The sequence below is a fragment of the Pan paniscus genome, chromosome 8, assembly GCF_029289425.2.
Source record: "Pan paniscus chromosome 8, NHGRI_mPanPan1-v2.0_pri, whole genome shotgun sequence".
Lineage (NCBI taxonomy): Eukaryota > Metazoa > Chordata > Mammalia > Primates > Hominidae > Pan > Pan paniscus.
Window position 1 is genome coordinate 143,032,201 of NC_073257.2, and position 20,165 is coordinate 143,052,365.

Below are 20,165 nucleotides of genomic sequence, written 5' to 3' on the forward strand. Positions count from 1 at the left end.
CACAGATGGCCACTCGCTAGAGGTGACGGAGGAGGGCTTACCAGGGTGTGACCCCGAACACTGGAGCCGAGCTGAGGGAAGTCAGGGAGGGCAGAGTGCCTGGGAAAAGCCACCGCAGATGCTGCTTCTGGCCCAGGCCTGAAGGAGCGGGAAAGGCCGCTGTTGCCAAAGTCCATGTGAGCTGTGGCTGTAGGAACAGCTCCCTGACCAGAGCTGTGGCCTTGGGCAAAGGAATCAATGTGGGCAGGCAGCAGGGGAGAGGGGGAACTGACACCCCAAACTCTCTCCCCGCCCCCCTGCCCCACTGTTTCCTGCTGCTGCCTCCCATTGACAGAACCAGCCAAGAGCAGGAAGGAAGAGGGCCCAGAGCCGCGACGTGGGAGACTTGGGGGCCACAGGGCGGGGCAGAACCCCCTGGGAGAGGATCTTTGGGGACGAATAGAAACTATAGTGCTCGGGCCCCTCACCCCGCAGCGCACTCACAGGCATTGGTGAGGATGGGCCCCCGCCCCAACGTGGGAGAATCCATGGAGGCGACACCGCACGGTCCCCAGCAGAGACCCGGGGCAGTGGACCGAGTGAGATAACGGGGGAGAGGAAGGGGGAGACGTGATCCACGGAAAAGCTCAGCTGCTCGGGTCTTATTTCCAGAGACAGCCATAAGCCCTCAGACAAGAATCACTGCTTCCACCTCCGTCTCAGGCTCCTTTTACCCAAAACCACGTGATGGGTGAGCCAAGCTTGCTTTTCTGTGGGTTCCAAGTCTTCTCCACTCCTGACTTTCTGAGTTGATGAGTTTCCTGCTGACCAGTGCCAAGCATTGAGTGGTACTGAAGATGCCCAGCAAATCCCCCAGGGTCCAGTCATGGTTCTCCGAGTCCTCATTATGTGGAAGTGGGAGAACTCGCCCCAGCCAGTAGAGCGGCCACCTTCTCCACCTGCTTCAGAGCCAGGAGGGGTCTGCATAGCAGGAAGCTGCCACATCCTCCAACTGAACAGAACCAAGATGGTGAGCGAACTCTGCCCTTGGGCAACAAGCTGTTCACACTCACCAGCTCGGGGCTGTGGGGATGGACATAAAGATTCCCTAAGGAGGTTACTGAGTCGAATGACGGAAGGGGCCACTCCCACCTCCCCTTGTTGCACCTGGCTCCAGGGGAGATGCAGCCTCTTGCAGGCTGCTGGGCTCAGGCGGGCACTATAACCCGCAGGCACCAGACCCTCAGGCGGCACCGCATCCAGGCCATCGCAGGTCATTCCAGACTTCATCAAGGCAGCTGCTGTGGGGGTGGGCACATGGGAACACCACTGAGTCAGGTGGCTCTGAGCTCATTGTTGCAACGGCTTTCACTTGCAATGAATCCCTTGGTCAACAAGACATCCTGTGGGCAGCCCTGGAGATGGAGGCCATCCTGCAGGAATCGGGTCGTGATCATGGTAGAAGTGCTTCAGGCCGGGAAGGAACATCTGCCTCTGAGGAGGTAATCGAATGAGAAGAAATTGCTTCCTCATTAATGAGACAATTTCACATGATCAACCCAGCAAAGGGGCCATCGATGACACTGAACATTGGCCTTTAGTGGCAGTAGCTCCACCCCCTCCCTGAGCAATTCTCCCAAAGCCCATGCAGACCCTGCATCCCTGCCCTGTGGTCACTTTGAAGCTGGCCCAGTGGGTAAGAATCAGGGTAGTGAGGGAAAGACACGGGCTGATGGCCCAGGACCATTGTCTTCTCCCCTGGTATTAGAGCGTGCCTGGTGAAGGGGGTCTCCCAAGCACACGGGACCTGAAGATCACCGCACTCTGCGCCCATCCCAACCATTCCCAGATCTCCTCATCTCTTGCTTGAAGTAGACACTCAGTAAACCCAGCCCATAAGCTGGTGCTCCCCTTTCACAGACAGGAGGGTAAGGTTTACAAAGTGGTGGCTTCTACAGCCAGAGGCCACTCACTGAGACTCCTCCTTCACAATGGCCATCAGTACCACTCCGGACCAGGCCATGACTGGTGTCTGGAGCCAGCAGAGCTGGGCTCCCCCATGAGTCCTAGCAAGCACCTTCCCTCCTCTGTCAGCAGGGGACCAGGAGCTCAGCAGGAGGCAGCACTGTGGGCAGGGGCGGGGCTGGGACCAGGAGCTCAGCAGGAGGCAGCACTGTGGGCAGGGGCAGGGCTGGGACCAGGAGCTCAGCAGTAGGCAGTACTGTGGGCAGGGGTGGGGCTGGGACCAGGAGTTGAGTCCCCCTGGACTGGTCAGGGCCTGCTTTGCCCATGCTGTGTCCACTCTAAGTGAAACGCTGCTGTGCACCTGTGGTTTCGTGTAGGGTGGATCCGACAGCAGTCCGGGAACCACGCAGGTTGTAGTCCCTGGGTATTCTGTGCTCGGGTTGTCAGCCTGTACCAGGGCAAGAAGCCAGCAGCAGCGGCTTTGCAAATGGATCACAGTGGGTGGCAGGAGAGGGCACTGCCTTCCTGCAAAACCCACAGGGTCTCCAGAAGCTCCTCCCTTTCAGTCCTGCAGCCCCGCCCTAACAGGTGCCAGCAGCACTCAGCGCCTGCAGCTTCCCCCACCCCGACATCCCTCCCTGGTGGCTCTGGGCAGAGTCCTCCTAATGAGACACACTTACTGTCCGCAGCACCCCAGGGTGGGGTTTCCAGCAAGTCCCATCGCACAGCATTTCAATTACACGTCTCCTTGCGCCAAGCCACAGCTATGCCTTCTTCAAAGGGGTGCAGCCCTCCGCCCTGGTGGGGAGGCCTTTTCCTTGGATGCTCTCTGGAGCCCTGGGGGCGCTGGCTGCTGCTGTCACCTGCTATCCCTATGCTATTCAGTGATCTGAACTCAGCAGCCTCCAGACTCCCGTCCCCTGGGGTAGTCATCCATTAATAGATCTCTGTTCAAATCACAGGGAGGTCTCCCTTTCCTGACAGCCCCTCACTGATCCACAATTGGCACTTGCTCCTCCGGAGTCTGGCTCTGACAGCACCGTCACAGGTCCTTCCAACTCCACAGGTCACGGCCGGGTAGGAGGGCAGCTCGCGTCAAAAATGGCCTGAGCTGAGCGACGGCCCTGAAACCCCCAGGGGCCACCCAACACGGAAGGTGAGGTGTTAACAGCGACAGTGTCGGGACCAGGGCTGATCTCAGTGGAGAGTGGATCCCACCTTGCCCAATTACATCCTAATAAGTGTGGAAAAAAGTGTTCTCATGGGAACTAATTAAGAAGAAGGTAGGTGAGGAGGCTGTGTCACTGTTTACTAGGGGACAAAGACATTGTATTTGAACAGAGAACTCTATAAATCTTGAAATAAATGAATGGATGTTTAATAGTTTAAGGAATGCAATTAATTAGTGAAGGTTTTGCCAAACGTGGTTCCACCCAGGACTACTAAGTATGTTGAAAAGTGAGATTTTGTGTGAGTGGCATTTTCACGGCCCTTATTGCAATCATCGGGATTTTTTTTTCTCCCTGAATCTTTCAAAACTGGGTATCTTTAGTTGAAACACAATGTTGCTGCTTAAGATCATGAGGAATGTCTTAGTCACACACACACACACACACACACACACACACACTGGTTTAAAATATTTATTGATTAAAAAAAATTAAAAATTTTTTATACAAAGGTGATGAGAAAAAATCTCATGCAAACTCTGGGCATACAATAAAAATAACTCAAATATTAATATGATGATTTTGTACAAAATAATTCTTTTGAAGTAGGACCAGTGGCAACCAGCATGGCTCCCTGCTCCAGGCCGGGACGCCCCTCTGGGAGGAACGCGCGGCCACCCTTGGAAACCTGTAAGTGATCCACGGTCCAGGTGTGGGATGCTCACAGTTGTCACTATGATGAATGATGAAAACCCTATTGCTGCTACTCAGAAACGAGACTGAGACCTAGGGACAGAGTAAGGAATTCCTCAACACTTCGGGAATCCTGGAGGAACGAAGTAATTCACAAAGGTTTTCAGAAAAGTTTTCGCCAATCGTCTTAGGTGATGACACAAATGCGTTGAGATTGTTACAGAGGCTCCTGTTCCTGCTTCCCCACAGTCCTGCAGTGGATTGATAATTTGTGTATATTACAAGTAATTTGCATAATTAAAACAAGGGATCGACGTATCATGGTGATTAGAAGTGCATCAAACTCTGAATGTACAAAAGAGAGAGCTTCAATATGAAACAGTAATCCTCTGAGAACGAAGACCCCGCAGTGCCGGTGCCCGCTGGGCCGTGCAGGTCTCGGCCGCCCCACGCCCGTGTCGTCTCCACCGTGAACCCCTCGCCCCCGGCACGCCCAGGGTCAACCCCCGGGCTTATTGCATTTTTTCACAAACTCATCTCATTTTCCGCAGCCTTAGTCTGTTTTCCTTGTCCCGTTTCTTAAGAATAAGTATGAATTGGTTGAAAAAATGCTCCTGGTCCTTTCTTTTTTGAACAAGTCGGAACCTCTGATCCCGGCCGTATTTCTCTGCAAACTCCTTAAACGTGGTCCTGAAAAAGAAAGAGTTTCCTGAGACACCTTCCAGAGAGCAACTCTGGCCTCCCCAGAGATCCTGCAGCAGCACTGCCTGAGCAAGCATCCAGCCCTTCCACCAGGCCTGGCCGTGGGTGGCAGGGCACCCGGTGGGTGAGCGGCTCTGGCCAGCCGTGCCTGCTCCTCACCCAGGTCCTGCAGGGCCCTGACCCACCCTCACTTGCAGGACCCCCTTGTCTCTCCTCTGAGTGGTCTCCGGAAATGAGTGGCCTCCACCAGCCTTCTCAGCCGTCTCATGCAGCTGTCACTCCCCCAGCCGCCCCGATCACAGCTTTGCTTGCCAGGTCTCCTCCGCCCCTCCCTTGCTGCCACCAGGCTCTGCCTGCCACGGTCTTTCTTACACTGTTCCCTCTGCCTGGTACACCCTTCCCTTGTTTCTTCCCCCAGTTAGAGCTGCTCATCATGAGAAACCAGGCCAGGGCGTCTTCTTTGGGAAACTCACCCTATCTAGAGGCTCAGAGAACTGTGACTCCATCACAGCCCTCTTCACAGTGGTGATCTTGTTAAACCTCACTTGCGGAACTGGACTCCCACATTCGAATGGGGGAGACATTATCTGCTTCGTTCTCCAATAAACGCCCTGAATGTCCAGCCCAGTGCCTGGCAAGTAGTGAGCCCCAAACACTGATGGAGCGAATCAGAGCTGCCAGGCCAGGTGGTGCCCCGTAAGAAAATGCGAGCGACCCAGCCTAAAGCAGCAAGGCTGTTCTCAAGGCTACGGCAGCTTAGAGGGCAAAACAGGATGCGCCTCTGCTGTGACCAACTGACCTTCACAGGCACCGGGCCCCGCAACTTCCTGTTCTCTTAGCCTTGAACTTGAAGCCAGGGACAGGGACAGAGGTAGAGGGGCCAAGGCCTGGAGCCGCTGGCCTATGCAGATGCACTCGTTTGTCCAGTGACAGTCGGGCAGGGCCTGGCCTGGGCAGTGTGCTCCAGGGTGCATGGAAAATGTGGACATTCTTTGTCCGGGGGATTCTTCTTATTCCCTCCCACTTCTCCTTACAGAGAATTTTATACTTCCTTGCAGACGCGGAATTATTGTGTTAAATTATTATAACTTAATAGCTTCTGAAATATACAAACAACAAGATTACGCCGACATGGCTGTTAGAAGACAAGACAATTAGCAGACTCATGCTCATTTCTGTCATTGAACAATTCGTCTCATTCCTTCCCCAAGGCGCTGCCGTTTTCCTGCTCTCCGTCTGTGGGGGTGCTTGTTTACACATCTCTCGCAAGAAAAGCGCTTCTCTCTGGCTTCCCTCTTCCTCCCTCCCTCCTTCCTGCCCTCTCCCCTGCCTTCCCTTCCTCCTTCCTTCTCTCCCTCCCTCCTTTTCTCCCGGTTCCTTTCTTCCTTCTCTCCCTCCTTCCCCCTTCCTTCCTTTACTGATGTAACCACCTTGGTGTACCTTGGCTAAGCCACACTCCACCCCTGACCTGCGGGGGATGAGTCAAACGGTCAGACTTGCCTGGGCTTGTTCCACGCTCCCCTGGCTAGACAGGCGTCTACACATTCTCAGGGGCTGGACAGGGGCAGCTGCTAGACAGGCCCTATTCTGGGCCTCTCTGAAAAGAAGTGTCCCTGAAAAGAAAGGGACCCTCCTGCTTCCGTGGCCACCGAGCCATGCCAAGGGGCAGCACCGGCTTTCTGCTGATGCTGACGAGCTGTGGTGTGAACTCACGAAGGTCAGCTGATTCACAGGCCCTGGATCTCTGCGCTCCCTCTGCTAAGTGGGACTCGGGCCAGCCTGCCATGGAGGAGGCGGCTGCTGCAGCTTTCAGGAAGGAACACTGGGTGGCCAACCCCACCTGGCTAGGACCCAGTCCCTGGTAGCTGCTCTCCTCAGAGGCGGGCAGGGCTGGGGCTAGGGGCTGTCGAGGAGTGTTCTGGACTGTCCCGTCGCCACCATTCCCACAGGCTGCTTAGGACCAAGGCTGAGACGGGCGACCAGGATGGGACTGTATGGCTGCAGGAGGCTACATAGCCTCAGGAGGCTGCTTCTAGGAGGCCCACGTCGCCTGCATGGGGACGTGCCTGGCTCTCCAGCATGTGGTCATTTGAATTGTACATGTTTCACTAGGATGCCTACAGAAAAGTATACAGAAGATCTGGAAAAAGTTTTTGAAATGTCGAAAACTTAGCTACTTTTAAAATAAAAAAAATAGCTTTATAATTATCAAAGCAATATATCCCAGTGTAAATTTTAAAATAATTTGCTACATTATAGTAAGCATCTTATCTCTATGTGCCCTATAACATTATGTTGTATAGTTTAAATATACACAATAAAATTTATTTTAAAAAATAGCAGGCAATTAACTCTCATTTTAAAAAGAGTCAGTTTAACTCCCTTCTCATTTCTACCACTCGTTTTCCTTCTGTGTGCGTGTATGTGTGTATGTCATCTTTTTTAAATGGCTCAATGCATTCCGAATATTTTTTCCGTTGTCTTCATGATGTATTCATGGGAAGGGGAGTATGTGGCTTATTGCTGCTAGTTTATCAATAGAGAGAGAATGCTGGCCAGATGTCTTTAACAGTAATGACGGTCTCAATAGCAGTAATGACAGCTACCACTTTCGGAGCTCCTCCTGCCTGCCAGGCACCGTCGGGGTCCCTCCCTGCAACCCCTCACGCCATCCTCCTCGTCACTTTCTGAGGTGTGTGTGGTCATCCTCCCATTTGGAGGAGGGCTCAGAAGCACAGGAAGGTCCAATACTTACCCTATGGCCGGGAGAAGATGGGCCAGGGCCAGGGCCAGGCTGTGAACCAAGGCAGACAAGGGGCTCCAGCACCTTTCCTGAGCCCTTGCCTCCTCCGCCTCTGTCCCATGGCTCCCTGGTGGGTGGACACAGCTAGGCCATGGCTAGAACCCAGCATTCTCATGACTGCTTTAACAATGGAAAATCACAAGTTGCAGGCAACGGGACACACATTTCCTTGTCTACATTAGCACTTGTGATGAAGATAATTCATGCTGTTTTTTTCCCTATTCAGAAAGTACCTGTCCTTAGGATAGCTAGAGAAGTTTTATGAGGATTGTGTAACTAGCACTAACTTAGGTCACCTAATTCTTGATCAACCAAATCACAGGTCAAACAAAGGGGGCCTATGCCTTCATAGAAAGCATCAATTAATGTCCATTTAAAAACCGATGCGGGCCAGGCGCGGTGGCTCATGCCTGTAATCCCAGCACTTTGGGAGGCCAAGGTGGGTGGATCACAAGATCAGGAGATCCAGACCATCCTGGCTAACACGGTGAAACCCCGTCTCTACTTCTCTACTAAAAATACAAAAATTAGCCGGGCGTGGTGGCGGGCACCTGTAGTCCCAGCTACTTGGCATGTACCCAGGAGGCGGAGCTTGCAGTGAGCCGAGATTGCATCATTGCACTCCAGCCTGGGCCACAGAGCGACTCCATCTCAAAAAAAAAAAAAAGAAAGAAAAAACTGATTCTGGCTGGGCATGGTGTCTCACGCCTGTAATCCAAGCACTTTGGGAGGTCGAGGTGGGTGGATCACCTGAGGTCAGGAGTTCAAGACCAGCCCAGTCAACATGGTGAAACCCCATCTCTACTAAAAATACAAAAATTAGCTGTGCATGGTAGTGGGTGCCTGTTATCCCAGCTACTTGGGAGGTTGAAGCAGGGAGAATTGCTTGAACCCTGGAGGCAAAGGTTACAGTGAACCAAGATCGTGCCATTGCACTACAGCCTGGGTGACAGAGCGAGGGTCTGTCTCAAAAAAAAAAAAAAAAAAAAAAAAGAAACAAAAAACTGATGCTGCATCTTCCAGTCTAAAATAAAAATACATTGTTAACCATTTTTATGCTTACGAAACTTACAGTTTTATAGTTCTAAAAGTAGTACATGTTCATTACTTTTTATTTATTTCTTTATTTTTTGAGACGGAGACTCACTCTGTCGCCCAGGTTGGAGTGCAGTGGTGCGATCAAGGCTCACTGCAAGCTCCGCCTCCCAGGTTTACACCATTCTCCTGCCTCAGTCTCCCAAGCAGCTGGGACTACAGGCACCCACCACCACGCCCGGCTAATTTTTTGTATTTTTAGTAGAGATGGGGTTTCAACGTGTTAGCCAGGATGGTCTCGATCTCCTGACCTCGTGATCCACCTGCCCTGGCCTCCCAAAGTGCTGGGATTACGGGCGTGAGCCACCGCGCCCGGCCCATGTTCATTACTTTTTAAAGATCAGTCAATTAAAGCTAATTTTTAAGAAAGAGTTAAGCTTATGTATTCTTCCAATGTCTAACATCTATTTTCTTGTAAGTGTGTCTTATTTCATGGAAATAATGCCTCATTTATTATTTTAGTAAGTTTTGGCAACCTAGTTAACTCAGTTCACTTGTCCGGTGTATCAAATCTTCATTTTACTCTGGGACCGACTGTGAAGACATCTGGAGCCAAGGGGTGTGGTAGGGGTTATGGCGTTGTTGCTTGTGGTCAGTTTTGCATTGTTGCTTCTTGATCATTAGATCAGAAACTAGACCTCATCTCATGAGTGCTCACGTATTGATTGGTTATCTGGGTCAGTCAGGGCTGCTGACGTTTGAAATGCATGCAGGGTAGGAATAAAATGGTTGTGATGCATTTGGTTAGCAAATAGCCCACTTTCCCAGGACTGATGAGAGGGACATTTGGAAGCTCGGGACAGGCAGCATGATAGAGGGGAGCCAGGCTGGTCTCACCGGCAGGTCTTCAAAGCTCACACTTTCGTGTCTGTGGAAGGCTGGGTTACACGATTTAACAAAAACAAACCTGAAGAGTCCTCTTGTCACTGGTAAGTTCCCAGCCCCAGAAATCATCCGGTATATTTCTCTCTCCATACCTGGGAGACACTTTAGATTCCTCTAGAAGTTTCTTGAATTCTTCTTTGGCTAGCAGCAATTTACTTTTCTTTTCCTTGTATTCTTCTTTTATTCTTGTCTTGACAAACTGTTCAAATATCTTAAAACACAGATACAGAAGAAAAACATCATGAAATTGCATATCAGAAATGAAATCTTGTATTCCAAGCACAACATGAGAAAGCAGCAAGAATCTATGGCAAAAGCTGGTCTTGTTTACAGCTGCTGGAGTTATGAGCAACAGCCTTTCAGCATAGCTCTCAAGGATCCAAGCAGTCTGAATAATTAAACCTGGGTGCCCACACGGCCCGGCGTTTCTCTACATGCAGGCGCCATTTCTGGGTCAAACGTGAAGCAGCCCTGCTGGAGAAACCCGGAGAATGACTTGGCTGCCCTCTCTGCAGGCGTCTGGAACCAAGTGGTGGTTTGGAACCCGTGCTGTAGGCTGCAGTGGTCCTCACTGTGCCCTCTGAGCAGCATCTGTAACGCGCGGCCTCCCACTGTCTCATCACGGCCGGTGGCACCAGAACACAGCAGAGCACTTAGTTCGTGCTAATCACTTCCTAGGGTGACATAATTGACATTCGAGTCTCCCAAAAATGACCTTAACTTGTGGAAAGAAAGTAAATTCTGCATCTCTGATCCCCACTTGTGAACCTGGGCGTCTGGTGCCTTGGGGAGGACTCAGGGTGCATAAGTGGTCTCTTCTGAGGAGGTCACAGGATGCCAGGCTGCCTGGGTCATCAGTGTGGAAACAACTGGCCAGGAGGCCTGACCCTCAGGCACTGGGCACTCTCCTGTCTGACCAGAAATGCATCTCAAATGCTGCCCCAAACAGGAAAACCCTGCTCCTCAATGGGAGGAACACGCACATCAGCTGGCAGGCAATTCTGGGCAAGGCCCCAGGGCACTTCTCCTGGAACCTGGCAGCCCGCATAACGAGATGCAATCTCTTTGTGACAGGCCACAGAACCTCTTCTCTGTCAGGGTAAGATAGATCATTGTTCTAACCAGCGAAAAATGGTCATTTATAGACTACGGAGTCAAAGAGGGACAAAGTTCTTTCATTCCTAATGCTACCCCAAACTCAAGAACGTTAAAAATAAACTGAAGATAAGTGTTTACGCAAACATAAATAAAAATATCAAGAGAAAGTCCACATAGGATCCTATCAGGCCAATAAATAGCAACTGTGCACCAATCCAACCAACGGCCAGGCAGATCCTAGAATGTGACCGAGGACCAAGCAGGCAGCTTCTTCTACACTCATGCCAAGTGAGTGGGGATGAGAAAGCAAGGGTGGGCAGGTGAAAGCCTCGACCCCAGCACGGCTCAGCCCCTTCTCCGGAGCGGCTCTCTTCCCACTTTGTCTTATTGTTTCAGATTCCATGTCAGCGGTGGCAAACCTTTACAGGATTATGAATACAAAATGCCACTGGTCCCCTGAAGCTACAGCAGCAAAATGAAACATCCACAAATATGACTTAAATTGAGAATATGTGCATGTATATGTAAGTAAGAATATGATTGGCTTCTTTTTTCTTTTCTTTCTTTCTTTTTTTTTTTTTTTTTTTTTGAGGCAGAGTCTTGCTCTATTGCCCAGGCTGGAGTGCAATGGCATCATCTTGGCTTACTGCAACCTCTGCCTCCTGGGTTCAAGCAATTCTCCTGCCTCAGCCTCCCAAGTAGCTGGGACTATAGGTGTGTGCCACCATGCCTGGCTAATTTTTTTTGTACTTTTAGTAGAGACAGGGTTTCACCATGTTGGCCAGCCTGGTTGCGAACTCCTGACCTCAGGTGATCCACCTGCCTCAGCCTTCCAAAGTGCTGGGATTACAGGTGTGAGCCACCACGCCAAGCCATAATTGGCTTCTTATACCTTCAAGGCAAATAGCAATGTAAGTTCTTAGTTATCTTACATTTAACTAATAAAAAATTAATGCAGGGTTGTTATCCAAATAAAAGCATGTGGCTCCATCATTAGCTAGAGTTTTGCTCTATTAATTTTAGACCTAGAGAGAAAGCCTGGCTGGCTGTGGGGTCAGGGCTCTTCAGAAACGCCTGCTTCTCTCTCTGCCTAGAACCATTTCTCCATCTCATCAAATGCTTCTCTCTTTCCTCTCCCTTTGCTCTGTTACTTTATTTTATGCTGCTATAATTTAACATCGCAGGTTTTGTTTTTCATCCTTAACAAATTATACCAGCTTCATCCAAAGTGGAGCATGACTTTTCAAAAGAGATTCCATTGGCTGTTATATCATTGCTGTATGTTCTAGCGCAAAAAAACAAAACACTATTTGTTGCCATAGAAACAGGCCTGATTCACACTCCCTCGACCCTGATTCTGTGTAGGATCACCCTCTTCTCCTGTGCAGCTCCCCCGGCAGAGGAAGGGCTGTGATTTTCACACCAGGGGCCTTAGCTTTCCCCATGAAAACGCTGTGTGACACCAGGTCCTGTACAGATTCTATGTCTGATACTTCTAACCCAATTTCTTCCTAAATAGGACTGTGGTCTTTGGATGGGGTCCAGCTATGATTTCTTTCCATCCCACTCCTCATACGAGCTGCCAGGCTCCCCTTTGATGAGCTTGCAGGCACTTCTTCTGAGCGCTCTCTGGACCCTCCAGTGCACTGGCTACGGCGTGGCCTGCTTCCTCCTCTTTCCCACTGGACCTTCTGCGACCAAGCTGCAGGACGTTAGGACAGGCCCACAGTTTCCTCTGGGTGATGTCACAGGGACGTTTAAAGGTTTTCCCCAGGCCATGGGTACTTAGCATGAGCTATATTCTCATCTCATCTATTTGCAGAGGACCAGCCCAGGCAGGCCCAACTCCATCAGGGTTGGCATCTGCTGTCTCTGACGATGGCCTGAGGAAGGTCCAGCCTCACAGTGCTCCCTTGGATGAGCCCTGGGTGGGATGCCCATGTCCCCCAGACATCAGGGGACCAGCGCTGCCCTGCCCACGAACCACGTCCATCCAGCAAGCAGACTGGGCCCCTGTGTTCCCAGCTGTTCTAAGAGATGTGCCGTAGCATGTAAACGAGAACATTTGGAAGGGGCTTGATCATAAGTTGGAATTTTCTTTTTGCGGTGAGAATGATCTTACTTATTCAATGTTTTTTAAAGGGACTAACGGCCTCAAAAGTATCCATGGCACAGAGAGAGAACAACTGGCAACAGCAAACAAGTCAGTGGTGGCACACATGGCACGTGCCACGCACGCCACACACAACCCACACGCCACACACAGCACACATGCCACACACGCCACACACGCCCCAGATGTACTGATGATTTTAGACACTGCCCGGTTTATGGCTCCTGCCTATGCCCTCCAGTGATTCTGTCACATAAAATCACAGGCTCCTTGTTATGCTTTTCCATAGCTGATTTTTTTTTTTTTTTTTTTTTTTTTTGAGATGGAGTTTTGCTCTTGTTGCCCAGGCTGGAGTGCAGTGGCGTGATCTCGGCTCACTGCAACCTCTGCCTCCCGGGTTCAAGTGATTCTCCTGCCTCAGCCTCCTGAGTAACTGGGATTACAAGCAAGCACCACTACACTTGGCTAATTTTTGGCATTTTTAGTAAAGACAGGGTTTTGCCATGTTGTCCAGGCTGGTCTGGAACTCCTGACCTCAGATGATCCGCCCACCTCGGCCTCCCAAAGGGCTGGGATTACAGGCATGAGCCATCGTGCCCAGCCCATAGCTGAAATTTTTGATTTTTAAAATTGCAACAAAAGGGTGAAATATGACCAGTTATTAATGTCTATGGTTTTCCTTTGCTATAGGAAAAAATTATATAACGCCCAAACTCAGCTAACTCTATTGTAGCATTTTTTGAGGCTGTGGTGACACATTTCACATATTTTAAAATATTTCTTTATAGAAAATGAAACTCAGCTAGAAGACAATAAAATATTATTAATTCCAAGTTCTTGAAAGGTTCAAGTTCTGTATTCCAAGGCAGTCAATCCCGGGAACACGTCACACTGCCTGGCCTACCCCTGAGCCTGCTCCAGGGAGAGGGTCCAGTTCCAGTGAGCAGAGTGGTGGCTCGAGGGCTGGGAACGGGAGTGAGGACAGAGCGGGAGTTGGTTACAACGAGCAACGCGGGTCCATGTGACTGAGACTCTGTGGGTTCGTGGTTCACTGACACCATCTCAGGCATTTGCTTAAAGGGATTTTATGAGCAGAGGACAGAATTGAAAATAAAATGGCAATTCCCATACCCTCCGTCTGGGGCTTTATCAGACTCTGCTGGTGTGAGAAATCCAGTGGACACCAACATGGGGGCCCCTGGTCACAGAACCCCTCCTCCCCTAATTAACTCTGGCTCTTCTGTTTTCAGCGGCTCTTCTTGATAGCTCCCCTTCCACGTGCATCATTTCTGAACTCAAAGGGCAAAGAGAGGGCAAGATGTGACCGCACACATGGAGTCTAACTGGGGCAGGGAAGTCCGGACCTTCCAGAGTCTATCTCAGGGCCCTTCTCAGACGCGATCCACGGGCCACACAGACCCAGGCTGTGCCCGCTGATGCTGTCAGACCATCGGTCCCTCTCCCAGCAACAACAGGCCCCTCCTGTGAGCCAACACCATCTGTCCCTCGTCTGTTTGATATGGAAAGCAGTGTTGGCTCAGGGACCTACTTTGTGAAAAGCTGGGGCAGAGCCCTGGCAAGTCTCTCCTTAAAATAGCCCCCAGAGAACCCCCTCTAATCAATTCCATGTTTTCTGGGTGGCGTTTTGTAGAACTCCACCCTTCACTGTGCTGCTCGTGTTCTCTGGACCACTCCTATTTCATCACTATTATTGTCAACCTGAAGAACAAGCAGAAAGAGGCTCTCTGAAATGAAATGGATACCTATTTGGGAAGAGAGCGTTGCAACGGGAATACACATGCCATCGTAAATGACAAGAATATTCAGGGAGGGCGTTGCAACGGGAATACACATGCCATCGTAAATGACAAGAATATTCAGGGAGGGCGTTGCAACGGGAATACACATGCCATCGTAAATGACAAGAATATTCAGGGAGGTAAAAAAAAAAAGACAATAATTTTTAAGGAAAAATAAATGAGAGGATTAAATCATTGTTTTGACATAATTATCTTTGGCTACAGAGATCCATAACAGGACGAGGCCAGTCTGAGGATGGACAGGCAGTTGTTGGGCAGGTGTCCTTGCAGAAGTGCTTTTTGTGTGTATAAGGTTGTGATGAGCCAGGTGCGGTGGCTCACGCCTGTAATCCCAACACTTTGGGAGCCCAAGGTGGAAGGATTGCTTGAGCCTAGGAGTTCAAGATGAGCCTGGGGAATATACAGCAACCACATCTCTACAAAAAGTACAAAAATTAGCCAGGTGTGGTGGCTGGAGCCTGTAGTCCCAGCTACTCAGGAGGCTGAGGTGGGAGGATGGCTTGAGCCCAGGAAGTGGAGGTTGCAGTGAGCCAAGATTGCACCACTGTACTCCAGCCTGGGCAACAGAGTCAGATCCTGTCTAAAATAAAATGAAATAAAATAAAATAAAAGGTTTTGATGGCCTTGTGTGCAAGACTGTGGTTCTTATAGAGTCTTTTTAGTTATCAGGTATACAAGTACGAGAACCCTCTCTTCATGGCCTTCCTCCATTCTATTTGTTAGGGGTTTCTTAACATTAGTGACTTCATTTTGATTCTAACAACTTTCATATTATATAAGATTTTAAGCATATAAAACCTTAAGGTCTTATGTAAGACCACCTCTTTCACTATCTTTAATAATACCTTAAGTATTTCATATTTTTAACATACGATTTATAGTCATTTGGAATGAGGGTCAATGTTCCTAAAATTTACATGTTCATCTTTAAAAGTATTTGTCTTCCAGGGTCATAACCAAATACTGAGGTAAGAATAATGACCAGAATAACCTTCCTCAGTCCCTCTAACTCTTTTGTTCACAAGCTCGCAAGCCACTGGCCAAATTTACAACATGGGTGTCTGTTATTCAGCAATGAAAAGCTCCCCAGATCCAGGATGCAACAGTCGCTTTCATGCCATGTCTCTGCAGTCAAAGTGCCTTCCCACCCCGTTACCTGCTTTCGTTCCTCAGAGTTGAGCAGGAGATAGCGTGGGTCAAACACGATTTTGTGTAATTCTTTCTCCCAGGTAGAAAATGCTGATACCTAAAGAAAGATATTCAATAGAGTTGCTGTTAGCGTCTAATGCTAAGCCTGAAGCCGCACTGAAATGATCCACAGTTAAAAACAAATGAACAACAAAAACCAGCATTAAAGTACAATAGATTCCGTGATGTGGTGCAGTATAAGTGTTAGACATGTCAGATGCTCCAAGAAAACCAATACCTAGAACATCAGAAAATTTAATTTCTAGACTCATGACTATTTCTTTCTTGGGTATCTTTCAGGGGTGTGTCCCCCGATCTGAAACCCCAATTATACCTGTGGAGGCGTGGCATTCTGGAACACCCCATTTCAAAAGGGGAAATTATATTTGTAAAAATTTTCAGAACCCCTACAGACCATAACAAAGAGTAATGTCTTGAAAACAGGCTGAGTTTAGTTGATTTGTAATCAAAGTTTAACCTCTTTTAGGTAGGTCATTTTAAAAATAAATTATTTTGTTTGCAATAGTTTTAGACATACTAAAAATTTGCAAGAATATTACAGAAAGTTACCATATACTCATACCCAGTTTCTCCCGTTGTTAACGTACTAGTAGGCTAGATTCGTCACCACTAACCATGATGCATTATTACTAACAATAGTCTGCATTTATTCAGATTTCTTTAGGTTTTACCCAATTTTCCATTTCTGCCCAGGACCTCATCACATTTGGCTGCCATATCTCCTTGGACTCCTCTTGGCTGTGACAGGGTCTCAGATGGCCCTTGCCGTTGATGACCTTGATGGTTTGAGGAGCCCTGGTCAGGTGCATTGCAGGACACTCCTCAGTTGGGATTTGTCTGAGGTTTCCCTCGTAAATAGCCTGGGGTTATGGGTTTGGGGAGGAAGACCACACAGGTAAATGCCATTCTCATCATGTCATAACAAGGGTACACACACTGCTGACATGACTCTTCACTGACAGTGGTGGCCGTGGTCGGCTGGCTGAGGTCTCCCCACTGTGAAGTCCCCCTCTCCATGCTGTCCTCTCTGGAAGGACATCGCCATGCACAGCCCACACTTAGGGGTACGGGTTGTGCTCCACTTCCGAGGAGAAGTAGCTACATGAGTGACTGGGAAATGTCCTGGGGGGGATACTCCTCCAGGCGTCCACATTACTTATGTACTCAATCTTTTATTTATATTGCTACGGACTCATGGATATTTAGCCCATGCTCAGGCTGGACTCCAGTCATGAGTGACTGGGAAATGTTCTGGGGGCGGGAGGTGATGGAATACTCGTTCATGCCTCCACGTTACTTATGTACTCATCCTTGTATTTATATTGCTATGGACTCATGGATATTTAGCCCATGCTAGGGCTGGACTCCAGTCATGAGTGACTGGGAAATGTTCTGGAGGGGGGTGGGAATACTCGTTCATGCCTCCACATTACTTATGTACTCAATCTTTTATTTATATTGCTATGGACTCATGGATACTCAGCCCATGCTTGGGCTGGACTCCAGTGTGACTTTGCTTCTTTTCCTGCTCAGCTTCTTTGAGGTTGGCCTTGGCGAGCTCCCGTGGTGGGTTCCCGGCTCCTGTGTGCCTCTGACAGGTGCTCATCACTTGGCTTTTTGGGCATCTCCTTCATTTCTGCTACTAAAGATGCTCCAGGCTTATCTTCTGCATGTCCCGCCTTTGCCCTTGAATCAGTCAATTCTCCAAGAAGCCCTGGCTCCTTTCCTAGAACGGTGTTAGAAACCAAGATCCGGGCACTGGTGTGTTCATTGCTAGTGAGGTGGTGTTGCTTCTAGACTCTCTCAGCTGACAAAGCAAGGGAATGTTTAAGCCATTTAGAACATAAATGCATTCATTTAAAAACATGGACTATGTATTCACTGTGCCTTGGGCCCTAAGCTGGGTGTTGAGGATCTTGAGAAAATAAATCAAGGAAGCCCATGGTATAAGGTAGTGCCGGTCTAGGAGCTAACAGACTCTTGAGATGGCACTAGGGCCATGGCGGAGACAGACCTGGACACTAGTGGGACCCAGCAAAGACCCACAGCAGCCTAGGGAGGCGGCTTCCAGAGTGCTGTGACTTTGGAACATGAATACTCCTCAGGGTTTACAAAGGAGCCTTGGGGGGTATTCCAGGACCAGCTGGTGGTGGGGACAAAGGCTGGGTCATGAACTATGGGGAATGCAGGAATTGCAAGAGGTTGAACATGCCTGGGGGTGCCAGAGCCCATGAAGGTGCAGGGAAGAGGCAGCAGAGACAGAGGCTGAAGTGTAGGGCAGTCTTGGATGTGGTTAGGAGACTGAGCATTGTCTTGAGAGACAGGAGAGAAGAAAATTCAGATGGGGCCTGCGTTTGAGGAAGGCCACCCTGGGATCTGGGCAGATGAATACCTGGGCAGGGTCAGGGAGGGGAAGGTAATTGAAAGTTTACAAAAACAAAACCCCATTCACATTCTTAAAATATTCTTCATAGAGGTACTATTTCAATAAACACATGCTTTATTTGTATATTATAAGAGATGAATTTTCTTCACTGGCAATTTCTATCTTTAACTGTCAAATTTAAGCCTTTTCTGTAATACCCACGAGCTCTTTTATTGGGTGGGATGACCCAGGGTCCAGCCAGGATTCTCCTCCACAGAGTGAGAACCCGGTGAAGCATAGCTGGGACTCAGGGCAAGGTGGCGACTCTGGGAGCATCTCCAGACAGAATGGATCCCTTTAGCTTCGACTGAGTGTCATTGCTGGGACTCAGGGCGAGGTGGCAACTCTGGGAGGGTCTCCAGGCAGAATGGATCCCTTTAGCTTCGACTGAGTGCACCTGCCCCCGGGAGCGGGTCTCCAGGCAGAATTGATCCCTTTAGCTTTGACTAGTGCACCTGCCCCCAGGAGCATCTGGGGCTGTTAGAGAAGCTATGGGCAGCCTCCACTCAGCCCAATCAGATGGCACACACCCACCTCACGGGGACCTGTGCACAGCCCGATGGTCCCAGCTCTGCAGGGAGAGAGGATTAGACCCTGTGTGGCATAACGACACCAGTTTCTGGAAAATGTTGGAGTTCTAGAAGTATAATAAAATAATTTTTCAATGAATGATGTGTAGTTTTTGCCCCCGAAGGGATTTATAATCTCTATAGAAGGTCAGATAAGCCATCTCTACAATGATTACAACTCATAATGATAAAACCAACTGTGTCATGTCAGGGACAGTTCAGGGAAGGGTGAGAGCACAGTGGCTGGGACCCGGGATGGAGGTGGGGGCTGAAGTGAAGGCTGCACAGCCATGTGTGAAACAGGGTCTTTCCCTGCCCTCCAGGTGGGCGCAGGACTTCTCCCAAAGGGTCCTGACAGCTGTGGGGACAAGGAGTCCTATGAACTGCTCCTGAGGGAAGCCTGTCATTCCCGAGCCTGCGTGAAACACTTACGATGCCCAGAGAGTACGTTCCATGGGGCCACGATTGCACACATGTGTGTGACTATACACACACACATAAGCAAACACACCACACAAACATCCACAGAGGTGCATGTACACATGCAGGTGCACACACATGCAAACACATGAACACACCCAGGACACGCTAAGATATACATATGCAGGCACACATGTACACATGCACATGTACATAGTTGCACAAATGCACACATACGCACAAAGATGCACACATTGATACACACATGCACATGTGTGCCTACACACACACACACACACACACACACAGAGTAACACTACCACCACCAAGGAAGTCCAACATTGTAGAACAACCAGGGGAAGAAAGCCCGTCAACTGAGTAGACAGCAAGCTGCGTATCTCTTTTAAGTCCGTCTATGTCGTGGGACTGTTCTCTAAGTGGCCGTGGACAAACCCGGCTCTCCCTGTTTCTGGCTGGTACCTGTCCAGAATGACTGGAATGCACTGGGAATGCAACAGACTGAGAACAGCCAGGCTTTGTTTGGGCCCCACCCCAGAAATAAGACATCCTTCAAGCTTTAGCCCAGCGTTTCACAGGACCCCAGGGTAGAAAACCCACTGTGGGCTGCTTTCTGGGATCCCTCGGTTACAGCGAAGGGTAGATGAGACTCTGTCCCCTCCTTGCAGCTTTCCTGGGCCTGGGGGACTGGTTCACAAAGCACCCTCATCTTCTACCACCCTTGCTTCCTGTCTGCGGGGAATAAACGCACTTCAGATGATTTGCTGCTCATCTTCTACCACCCTTGCTTCCTGTCTGTGGGGAATAAACCCACTTCAGATGATTTGCTGTGTGCGTGGGTGTTCTGTCTCAGCAGCCTCACACAGGCGGCTGACCGGTGCCCAGTGAATCTCCTTCACATCTTAGTTTCTATTGCTGCATAAGCAACGCCTTCAAACTCAGCGGGTCACAAGCACCACCTCGGATCACTCCATGGGCTGTGTGGGTCCTGAGTCCAGCATGGAGGCATTGGGCTCCTCAGCCCAGATCCCACTGGGCTGAGATGAGGTGCCGGCAGGGGCTTTGCTCTCGTCTGGTGCTTGGGGTCCTCTTCCAAGCTCACTGGATGTTGCGAGAATTCAGGTCTTGTGGTTGCAGGGCTGAAGCTTTCCATGTCTTCAGCCAGCTAAGAGCCAATCTTGGCTCCAAGCGGCTGCCTGCAG

At 49.6% G+C, this 20,165-nt stretch overlaps 1 protein-coding gene across 2 annotated transcripts in view; it reads right to left on the reverse strand.

Annotated features, from left to right (window-relative positions):
• Window positions 1–3,573: 3,573 nt before the first annotated feature.
• Window positions 3,574–20,165, reverse strand: part of TCERG1L (transcription elongation regulator 1 like) — a 219,687-nt gene continuing 203,095 nt past the window's right edge. For both annotated transcript variants that reach the window (XM_034931729.2, XM_034931730.3), the window contains 3 exons: window positions 15,479–15,568; window positions 9,384–9,502; window positions 3,574–4,496 (listed from right to left, as the gene is read on the reverse strand). In XM_034931729.2, coding sequence (XP_034787620.2) covers window positions 4,340–4,496; window positions 9,384–9,502; window positions 15,479–15,568 — 366 coding nt within the window. In that variant the 3' untranslated portion in view covers window positions 3,574–4,339. The remainder of the gene's footprint in view (window positions 4,497–9,383; window positions 9,503–15,478; window positions 15,569–20,165) is intronic.